The sequence below is a fragment of the Watersipora subatra genome, chromosome 2, assembly GCF_963576615.1.
Source record: "Watersipora subatra chromosome 2, tzWatSuba1.1, whole genome shotgun sequence".
Taxonomy (NCBI): domain Eukaryota; kingdom Metazoa; phylum Bryozoa; class Gymnolaemata; order Cheilostomatida; family Watersiporidae; genus Watersipora; species Watersipora subatra.
The window spans coordinates 68935531-68947291 of record NC_088709.1 but is presented as its reverse complement, the minus strand read 5'-3'; the positions used below and the strand labels follow the sequence as shown (position 1 = coordinate 68947291).

Below are 11761 nucleotides of genomic sequence, written 5' to 3'. Positions count from 1 at the left end.
GTTTATTTACATTTCTACAGTTTAAAGTTCGGTTTGCTTTGTTACTTAGTGTGATGAGCACTACTGCTAACGTTACTGTTATCTTTTATTAAAATTTATATACATGTTTGTGGTTTACTCTGTGTGAGATTTGCTGATATCTTACATCAGGTACTAATAATAATATTGGTTAGTGCTTACCCTTACTTTGTTCGCTGTTGCAAATTTGACTGCGTGTGAGACACCAGTCTGTTTACGTCTCTTGTTGAGCGTTGTAGAGAGTCCCAGCTCTCTGTTAATTTTGGCTAGCCTTGCCTCGCCTGTAAGTTGCTCGGTAGGCCACCTTGCAATTGGCGTCGCGCCTTATTATTAGGGTCTTAGCTGGTGTTTGATCCGGCTGTTGCAACACCGGCGTGTGTTTGCTTTCATCATACTATTGTGTGGTGTGGATTCGTCCTGTCGACCCTTTGGCAGCGTAGTGCCTCGGCGTAGGTACTGAGTGGTTACTTTGCTGTGCATTTCTTCCACTATTGCTGTCGGTGTTGCTGTGCATACACCTTTAGCTGTGTCATTTTCGACTTACTGCCTGTCCAGTGTTTTCCTGCGTTCGAGGACTCACTGTTGATTTTCTGGGGGCTGCAATCAGCGTAGCTTTTGTGACAATATAATAATAAAACACGGTTTAAAATTTAAATTAATATTACTAATACGCCCTGATTGTCCATAGAAATTGATTGAAATTCAATTTGAGAACATATCAGCAAAAGGGAAGAAAACAAAAAAACAAAAGAAGTACTACGATCGGAATACTAATCCGACTAATCTAAAAATTGGTGACGCGGTCGTTTACTACACTCGTCACAGGTTACAAAAACCGCACGTCAAACCTCATCAAGCGTTGGACGGGCATTTACATTATAAAATGGATTTACTACACGGGTGCTGATATCCAGTTATTTAATGACCCAGGTCAGACACCTCCACGTGTCCATCTCAAAAATCTCAAACTTTATCGTGGACCACTTGTTCGTGGTACTAGCTCTTACATTGGAGTCGACTTCGACTCACCTTATTAATCAGATGATGATCCTAATTGCTTCCCCGACTCTTCACCTGATATTGACATTCAGAACAACGAGTCTTCACATCTTGATTCCGATCTCGATGTCCCATCTCATAGGTCTCATCTTGGTTCTGCTACTGGTAATATGCGAGTTAGTAGTTTATCCATGTCAAGCGGATCTTCACAGGAAGCCCGACTGTCGTATGCCCCTCCTCCCTTTCGCAATGACTCCCTCAGTAGTCACTCAGTAAAAGCCAGAGCTGATGGTAGATATGCTCTGTGAAGAAAACCCACCCAAAAAAAAAAAAAAAATAGGGATCCTGTGTTTGTATATAACAACTAAGGCAGGATTATGACAATATGTTATGCTATCATAATACCCACCTATACTATGCTATCATAATACTCACCTATACTATATTATGCTTAATCCAGTGTTGTAACCCTTTGTTTATGTCGGTTGTGATAGCTCTTTATCCATAAGATTGAGCAACTGTGATATTTACTGTTGCGATCTCTCATCGCGCATGTTACTATGTTGTGATACTTGTTCCGACTGCGGACAGTCGATTCTTGCTGCTCGGTCGGCATTTGTAATGATATACTTAACACGATATAATATTCAGATGATAAGAATGATAATGAATTTACATAAGTATAATATATGCACCATATTTGTGATAACCAGCTACATGCTTCTGCTTTATCAGCAGGTGTAGCATAGGCCAATTGAGACGTCGAAGACATCACCAGCCTTATTTAATCCGCTGTGTATGCTTACTCTCCAATGGTGGGTGTCTGACGGACGTTGCTCCCCTTCTGCATGCTCAAAAAAAAAAAATAGCAGGTGGTATATTTCCACACATACGGTAAGTCACATGGCTGTTCTTCTCATTGTGTGGAATAGAAATCTTAAAAAAAAAAAAAATGTTTTTGTGTATGTTAGGCACATTTCGGACTAGACACATATTCCTGGTCATCACTTGGTTTAATGGGAGATGCTATTTTTCCTCCTCATTAAATTGGTATCATAGTCACAGAGGACTGTGAATTTTAAAAGTCAGGGAGAAATGTTATATCTGGTTTCGGTAGTTTTTAGTTACCTATTGAGACTTGGAGTTGTCATCTTACTTTGGATAACTCCCGACGCCCAGCGCCGGGTTGATTCTCATTGCTTGCGCTGTACTGCGGTAAAGGCGCATATCGCATTGCATCGCAATTGCCGTTTGAATTAGCCTAAGGGTGGCGCGATTTTTCCTTAGCCAATAGATTCGCACCAGCAGGTCTGGAGTCATGAGCTATAGCCCAAGTTCTCTTTTAGTGAGACAATTTCGTGACAGCCGCTCCTCCCTTGACTATAAACGGAAGTGATCCCGTCTACACTTGCCGGAGCTGAGAAGAATCTGATTCCACTATCTACGTGGCGTGCTCTCTTCTCTCTCCTGGATTCCTGGTGGATAGACGTGCGTGATCCTTCTACTGACTGACTGACCCAACAAACAAAATCCACGCTTGTCGTGGCTGGCTGTGGACATCCAAGAAGGAGTGCCCAGCTGGCCGTGCGCTTTCTCTTCAAAACAGGTATTACAGATATCTGTGTACTTTCGTTTTATTAAGTTGTTAATAAGAACTTTAAACATGTAATAATCATTTACTTACGTGTCTCTGTTAGTAAAACTAATATTAATAATGTTTTAGGAAATAAGATATTAAACGAATAAAACTCTTGCTCTAAGCGAGTGCAATTAATAATCATTGTTATACGGGATTGTGTGGCTAGTTCGCTCGGGTTGTTAATCCCCTCACTCCCTCTTGTTAACTCGAGTATTTGAGAACGCCCAGATTTCGTCATAACACCTGTACAATACATGAACATAAGCTAAGTAACGTTGCTGTCCGATTCAGTCCAAATATTTATAAAAATTATATTTTGCTCAATTCACAACTGAATTTACATTAATTTATTTTATCCATAATAGAAAGCTCTACTTCATCTGCGTCATTCCGATCATCATCTTCTGATTACACTTTTGAAGCTTACATAACTCCCATTTGGATCAGGCCACATTGTACGTATGTAGGAAACAACGCAAAATGGAATAAACATTCGGGTTTTTTTTGCTCAAGATACCTGCAGACCAATAAGGTGCAGTAGGTTTAGCTGTGAGTTTTTTTAGCCATTGTATTGTGAACGTAATAGAACAACGATAAAAATAATGTGTCGTTACCGTATTCAAATACAGTAGTTTAGCGATATTAGCGATGTAGATCGTAGACATGTGTTCTACATGTGCACTTGTATTCGCTTTGCCACAACTGCGGAGGACGAGCGTCTCCCTCACATAAGGTATTAACGAATCAAGCCAAACTCTACGTGTTTCGTGATTAGATTATTGATCAAATATCAGTGTTCCCAGTAACGAGTCCGTTTCACACTTATTTTTGCAATGGTGTTATCTAAACGATTTTTTACAAAATACGTTGCTGAAAAAAGGTTCTATACTCAGTTGTATGTGGATGAGCAAGCACATTATGTTATATTGGCATATTTTCCTATTTCCTTGCTGTAAGAAATACTTTATACTTTGTTGAACATAGTAAATTGCCCAAAACAAATAAGGTAAAAGTTGACCTTCCTCAGTAAATTTTGTTCAGTATCTCTTCAAGTGGGTCTGGATCGGCTCGCTCTCGCGCGCAGCGAAGTTGCTTAGACGCATCTAGGAACTCACGCTATTACTAATGGTTAGCCACGAGGATGAAACTTTTACAGTCGGTATATTTCTCATTTTCTGGTCAATCGCTGGACGATCGCGGTTAATAGTTATTTAATCCACAATATATACACTTGAATACTGCTATTACCAACCACTCGTTATCCTAGTGCTGATTCTTCCAACCATTCATTCGGAATAGAAATATTGTATTCATAAGTTTTAGCTGAACGAAACACTTATACATATTTGTTGAGCTCAAAAGTCAGTTTGTTAATATTCTGCTTAATTTGTATGCATAGAACCTGTACCCAGGCGTAATTATTTACGAAAAACAATAGTTTACTGCGATGTGCAATAAACAATACATCCAATACAACGTTTATTTATTAACTTTGTAAACGTGTTAATTTGTAACTTTTTTAATTTTCCAGATGTAGATTGGGAGCATATGGCCGTTAGGCCCGGTTCAAATCAAAGAGAAGTACACAAATGTTTTTTAAACTTAGTTTTGTTTTATGGGCTCCACCAATTGGTGACACAGCCGACTCACGTTAGAGGGAATATCTTGGACCTTGTTCTTACTAATAATGAGAAGCTGGTTGACAATCTGAATATTGTTGAGCCTGGCCTGAGTGACCATTTCATGGTGGAGTTACAGCTCCAGTCAGTCCAAAGCCATCTTACTACCTCAAAAAAGTTTTTAAATTTGTACAAAAAGGCTAATACCCCAGCTGTCATAAAACATCTGGATAATACACTGGTGAAAGTAAAAGATCTAATTAGGGATAATGCAAATATAAATGTGATTTGGAACTGTTTTCAGAGTGATTTACAGATGGCAATTAAAAGGTTTGTTCCCAAATACCAGATCAAAAATTCGAAACCAAATGAGCCTATGTGGTTTAATAAAGAGGCCAAAACAGCTGTTACGCAACAAAAAAAGATCTATAACAAAGCTAAAAGATCGGGCTTGCCAGAGGACCTTGAAGAGTACAAGATACTCAGACGAACAAACAAAAAGGTTTTCAAAAAAATGGAACATGAGCATTATATTAGAACTCTTTTTGAACCGCTAAGCAAGGGGGACAGTAAGCCTTTTTATTCTTTTTACCGAAGAAAGTGTGGCCGGAGTGGTGGTAGCGGTACATCAGCTTTTAAGAACAAGTCTTGCTCAGAGACAGCTGAGATTTTTAACACATTTTTCCAAAGCGTATTTTCAAAAACAGACCACAGGCCTACCTTTTATAGTGATGGGGTAGCAAAAAGTCAGATAGTTGTTTCTAAAGATGGTGTCATAGTAATGTTGAAAGGTCTTAAAGATGCCAAAGCTCCGGGCCCAGATGGCTTGACAAAAAACGATCTTAGTATTGATATAAATAATACCGCTGAAATTTTAACACTAATTTTTCAATACTCGTTGGATATTGGAGTTTTGCCAGACATCTGGAAAACTGCAAATATTGTACCAATTTTTAAAAAAGGGAACAAAGAGCTCCCTGGAAATTTTAGACCGGTGTCTTTAACATGTATATCATGCAAACTTTTAGAGCATATTATTCTTAGCAATATAAGCCCAATACTTGAGGAGTTTTTAAGCCCTGACCAACATGGGTTCAGGAGAGGACTCTCCTGTGCTACTCAGCTTGTTTCTACATCAAATGAAATAATGGCGGCTGTTGATGATGAAACATCAGTACATGCAGCAGTCTTGGATTTTTCCAAGGCTTTTGACAAAGTCTCCCATGGTCTGTTAATTGACAAATTGCTTCGTACTACAATTGACAAGTCAATAATCAAATGGATAGAAAATTTTTTGTTTGATCGATTTCAGAGAGTGGTTATCTAAGGAAGTAACTCAAGCTTTTTAGCAGTTACATCCGGAGTCCCCCAGGGTTCTGTTTTGGGCCCTTCACTGTTTTTAGTTTATGTTAATAATATTGGAAGTTCTCTTCAACATTCTTCTATAAGCCTTTTTGCTGATGATGCTCTCTTATACTGCCCAATTACAACGCCTAGTGATACGCTTTTATTTCAGCAAGATCTTTTATCTCTTGAGCGATGGGCTAACACATGGAAAATGGAGTTTAATGTTAAAAAATGCCAGGTAGTTTTGTTTGGCTGGAAGCCACCAATCGACCAAGTTAATTTATCGTATACCCTTTATGGCGTACACTTGGAGATTGTGGAATCTTTTAAATACTTGGGAATGAGTGTCTCTAATGACTTTAAATGGGACATACACATAGATGACATTACCTCTAGAGCATATCAAAGGTTAGGGATGTTGAGGAGAGTATTACACGGAGCACCCAGAAACGTCAAAAAAATTGCATATCTTAGTCTGTGCAGGCCCGTTTTGGAATTCGCTTGTGAGGTATGGGATCCATACCTCATAAAACATGAAACACAACTGGAAAATGTCCAGAGGCGCGCTGTGCGTTTTATTGCGGATCTTACAGGGGTGGAGAGCGTAACTATGGCCAGAGACAAATTAGGGTTGGAATTGCTTAAGAACAGACGGAAGTCGGCTCGAATGGTTTTACTTATAAAAATTCTCTCCAACAGTGTGCATGAGTCTTTAATCAATAATTTTAACAATATACACAATGACACACACTCACATCATACCAGATCGGTATCCAATGACGTACCTAGGGCTGTTCCAGCCGGCAAAACATTTTATCATAACAGTTTTTTACCGAGAACTTCTCGCGACCTACGAGGAAATTTTTAACGCACTTTTTATAGTCATGATTTTACTTACTTCGAATATTACTTGACTTATTGAAAACATTTGAACTAGATCTAGATACGTACATGATGGCCCTTTTTTTCCTCGGGGATCGAGGTCTTAGGGTTCGATTGACCAAGACCAAGTGTCTAGAAACAGAACAAGACACTCATGTCATCAGTTGATAGGGACTGACTAGGCCCGAACCAGTTCCACTTCGTTTACTTCGGTCAGTCAAAGCAAGTGGTTGTGCACTGGGAAACACATAAGTGCTGTATTTCGTAGGAGTCAGTGCTTTTTTCATATCAAAGACTTGGTAAAAACATTTTTGTTAGGGCTAGTCTGGTTGCCACACACCATTATTGTGTCAAAAGGTGGCAGAGAATTGGGTCTAGGGTAGCTTACCACTTTCGGCATCTGTTTGGCATAGTAATTACTAATCCAGCACCCCACTGATTTTTAATTGATAAGCTCGGAGTAATTAACCAAATGATGGTGAGTAAAAATACACAAATTAATTTTTTTAAACCATGAGTAATTTGCCGAATAATCCAATCATATCTGTATGCCAAAAAGTAGGAACTTTTTGATCCAGGAGTTACATGCTTCCATCAACGGCAGCTAGTTTTTTTAGACTGTTTTCTGTATCATTCAGCTCACAGGTGTCCTTTAGCGGGATATTGCCGAGGCCGGGCCGTAGTCTACGCACACAAAACAACAACAAATGCCCACGTATATATGAACAAAAACAAAAGTATCCATCTAAATATTTCACCAATGCAATGAGCAGCACACACAAAAACTAGACCAATCGACAGAGCCACTCATCATGTCAAAATATTCCAAGTTTCAAATCATGTATTGTACAACTCACCTTTTGGTTTCTCACAACTTGTCCCAAAGTCCCTATTAATTTGAGACTGTCCAATTACTGTTTTAGCAATGGTCACCATTGGCCTAACCTAACATCCTAATTTAACATCTCAGCAACAATCGATGCATTGCCGATTGCTCCCGAACTTTTTGATTCCATCTTCTAGCAATGCTCCGATAGTTGAGTGAGGTGTTGAATCGAAACGTTAGGTTAGGCTAGCGGCGACCATTTCTAAACAGCAATCGGACAGTCTCAAATTAATAGGGACTTTGGGACAAGTTTTAATAAACCATAGGGTGAGTTGTGCAAGACATGATTTGAAACTTGGAATATTTTGACATGATGGGTGGCTCTGTCGATTGGTTTAGTTTTTTTGTGTGCTGCTCATTAGATTGAGGAGATATTTGGGTGGATACTTTTGTTTTTGCTGATAACTACATGGACCTTTGTTGTTGTTTTGTCTGTGTAGACTACGGCCTGGCTTCGGCAATATCCCGCTAAAGGATACCCGTGGTTCAGCTGAAGCTGTCATCCATACTAGTAGTAACAGGGAATATTTTTTATCTTTACTTGAACTGATTTTTTACATATAGTTATGATGGATTACAGAACCTTTTACCATTCGAGTATCACATCTTAACCCAACTTCCCACCAAGCTGAATCAATCGGCCGTTCGGGCTGATTTTATTTTGACTGGGGCGATAATATCGGCTGTTACAAAATTGTTCTATATTTTTTCTGATAAGTTGTGATAATTTCCGTTTTACTCAATTTGCAAATAAAAATTATTTTCAAAAAAACGATGGTAACTGCTACTCTAATTATGGACGAAACACGTTTTAGAAGAGGTTTTTGGTTCATTAGATTCTGATAGCAGTGATTTTGGGGCTGACCAGACTGATGATGGTTACTCGGAAAGTTCTTCTGAATCAGACGATCAAAAATATCAAGAAAATCATGAAGCAGTTTTAATTTTTTGTTTGGGATTTTCCAACCACAAAACGAACATTTTTTTCTTTTGGTTGTTCCAATTATTTAGTGTTTTTATGGCTTGTGTATGTACCTCTTGAGTTAGAAAACAGAGCATTACTTGTGTTGACGACATTATAGCCGATTCAGATTTTCGTGATTACACAGATAATTAAAGTAGCAACACTGATGCTGATGAAAGTAAGGGTTTTGTAAGATTAAGGAACATTGTAGAGGATCGTTTTGGAGCACATGGTGTGTAGCGTGCAAAACGGGCTGTCATTTAGGCTGTTATGAAATATTTACTCATAAGCTGTAATTACTTTAATTATTTTTAACTCTTGCAGTCCTAATTATTTTCCAGTTGACTGCCTGCCAGGCTTAAACAATTTTTCACACTCATAATTTAATAAAGTGGGTTGGATTAGATTGCGCATAAATAATGTTGCGTTTAAGATGATTTAAAATGTTTTTTTTGCAGTTTGTTGGTAGCATTCTTAGCTGCAGTTTGATACCAATATATGCGCATCAAGTTACCTTATAGTAGATGTTATTGATGAGATTCAAAACAAAATATTATTTGGAAATCGAAAAGTCTATGTTTGTTTGGTACTACCAGTGAGTTTTTTTGGTTCATAAAACTCCAATAACATTTATGAGCATGATGAAAAAATGCGTTAGGAGCAAGTTGCAAAAGTTTTTTCAAGTTCCAATCAGTAGATTCGAAGTTATCAGCCTATATGCAATATCACGGCATAAAAGAGCTTCCGATCCATAGTTCGATTGATTGGTTTATTATGTCTATTTATCATAATTGAATTCTATATAGACAACATTTACATTGTAATTACTGTAAACAACCATTTTTGCGGTTATGATAAGAAGACAGACAAGATGCAAACAATTTGTGTGCGAAAATGAAATTATCTACAAATGCATGAAAGCGAGTAAAAACAATGTGTATCAAAGTAAGTATAAAAAGAAAGTTTATTATCAAAAAACGTATGAAGTAAATGTTCATAAATAATAACTATATGTTGCTGGTAATCACTGACAGGTGTGGAAACTCTGGTCAGACCATCATTGCCACTAGTAAAAGACTCATTACTTACCCTTCCAACTTCAACAACAAGTAACAGCGTAACGATAATAAAAATTCTTACGGTCATATTTCAGCTTACAAGCTTAATGCGTTCTCAAACTGACCTCGTATGTCAATTTACTTGCATGTTGGTGCAATTTATTTATATATAGAACAATTAAATTTATATTGATTGGTTTCCATACTCTAGAAAATGCAAATAAAACACTCAAAACAAGATATTGTAACACAAAGAACATGTTGGTTGTTGTCCTAACTTACCACATGCTTTCAAAAAGCAACAAATAAAGAATAATGCAAGGAAATGTGATTAATTAAAATTTAAAATTAAATACATACAATAGCAGCTAACGCTAGCATTTGCCAGACAGGGAAAGATAAGTTGTCTTTCATTAAGACAGTTGACTTTAATAAATTTAGATTTTATCACAGTATTAAAAGACAAACATAGAAGCAAACCTAAAAGCAAACTTTCATTTTTAACATAACGCAATTAAAATTTCTTCGGCGTTCATAGTTTTAAGTTGCTGATTAGCTGATTTTTCCTTTGTTTCGCTTTTACGACCACCCGACCGTTTTAAGATAAACCTATCTAAAGACATTTGCCTTTGTCGCCCTTTCAACATGTTGCGATTAGGATGAACACAGGTGTTGTCACAAAGGGTTAATGCACGTCCACTATCCAACTTGTCCGAATGTCTATTTTTATAGTTTTGATAGATAAAACCGGGCTTTTCACGTAGCATCGTTTCAGGTACGCTGTCACCGGCCAATTGTTTGTCTTTTATCTAAAGCCTGAGCAGTCACTCCATCAGCAGTCGTGAAGATCGCTGAGCCGTATAGAAACTATGGTTAGCCCTTTTGCAAGCTAAATGCCCTGAATATAATCCTTATGCTTGATAATTGTGAATGGGTTTCTGTCATATTGCTGAGTTAGCTCAATCCCACAAACACATTTCGCATATTTTTCAATAATTTTCCGTTTAATATCAATTTTTATCATTCGCTTTTTCTTTGCATGATCTTTCATTTTACTGGCAAACTTTTGGTCTATGCACAGTACTTTTAATTCACATGATTCTGCACTTAAGATCGCGCACAAATAACACAGTACAAAAGTATTATTTGACCAGTTAAAAATACGTCGTGTTGCTGTTTTCATAAAACACTTCCGACATGTTTGGCAACTGACTCACATGCTCGTATCTCAAACATGGCTCGTATGTTAGTGCTAAAACTTGCTTAAAAGCTGGCTCGTATCTCAAGTTTCTCGTACATTGGGGCACTCGTAAGTTGAAGTATTACTGTATATAAAATCGACATAATTTTCTTGCTTCTAAATTTCTTGCACAACAATATCCAAAAGTACATGCTTTTACTATGTCATTTGTATCTAATAGGATTATGAACAGTTTTATTGGCTAAAGTTTTTTTTAAAACAAAAAAATAATTCTCTTGTAGTACATTTCAAACTTACTTTATGCTGCTAATAATTTATCGTTCTGTTATTTTGAATCGTTTTCACTGCTGAATTGTTTACCTGAACTTATAGCTACGTTAGATGGACTCATAATTCTAGCAACGACTTTCGGTAAATGTATTCAAAATGGCGACCTCCAGAGTTTAAATGTAACGCAGGATTTGCCTGGTAAATTTTTTTTATCCAACCACATTTCTGGTATCAAAATAAACATCAGACTGTTATCTTTCGGATTAAAGATAAAAAATGATACACATAAAAGCAGTATCTATAAATTTATTCATTTTGTGTCCAAAAATAGTTGAGATCAGGCCCAAGTGAACACAACCTCTCCCGAACTAGTCGGGATCAGGACTGAAAGGGTTAATTATATTAATATATTATTAATAATAATATTAATTTACAGTAATTTCCTGTCTGTGTCATCTAGTGCAGTATGTACACACGAATATTATTTCCATACTTTTCGGACTATTAGCTGCTACTTTTTCTGATGACTTCAGCCATGCGGCTTATATAAAGGTGGCGGCTATTCTGTGGCTTTTTTTCACCGATAGGGCGCATTAACCGGAATATCCAGTTAGTGCGCTTTTGGCGGCGAAAGAAAAAAACGAAACAATGCCTTTCAGTACTGTTCCGTTAGGCACTAAGTTAAAAAGAGTCGGTTAGTACGAAAAAATGCTGTTAGGCACTGTTCCGTTTTAAACAGCAAAGTTGCTGCCATGTTACGAAGCATCGTCCTGGGTTCTGCAGCCTATTATACAAAGGTGTGGCCTATGTATTGTTTTATAATCATTTTGGAAACTAAAGTAGATGCGGCTTATATAGGCATGTGGTTTATAGTCCGA

At 37.4% G+C, this 11761-nt stretch overlaps 1 protein-coding gene across 3 annotated transcripts in view; it reads left to right on the top strand.

The window, feature by feature from the left end:
- The first annotated feature begins 3524 nt into the window (after positions 1–3524).
- LOC137387048 (gastrula zinc finger protein XlCGF57.1-like) overlaps positions 3525–11761 on the top strand; it is a 37729-nt gene continuing 29492 nt past the window's right edge. For all 3 annotated transcript variants that reach the window (XR_010977865.1, XM_068073337.1, XM_068073335.1), the window contains exon 1: positions 3525–3608. Coding sequence is in view for 2 of the 3 variants with exons in the window: in XM_068073337.1 (XP_067929438.1) it covers positions 3554–3608 (55 nt within the window). In the remaining variant the exon portion in view is untranslated. The remainder of the gene's footprint in view (positions 3609–11761) is intronic.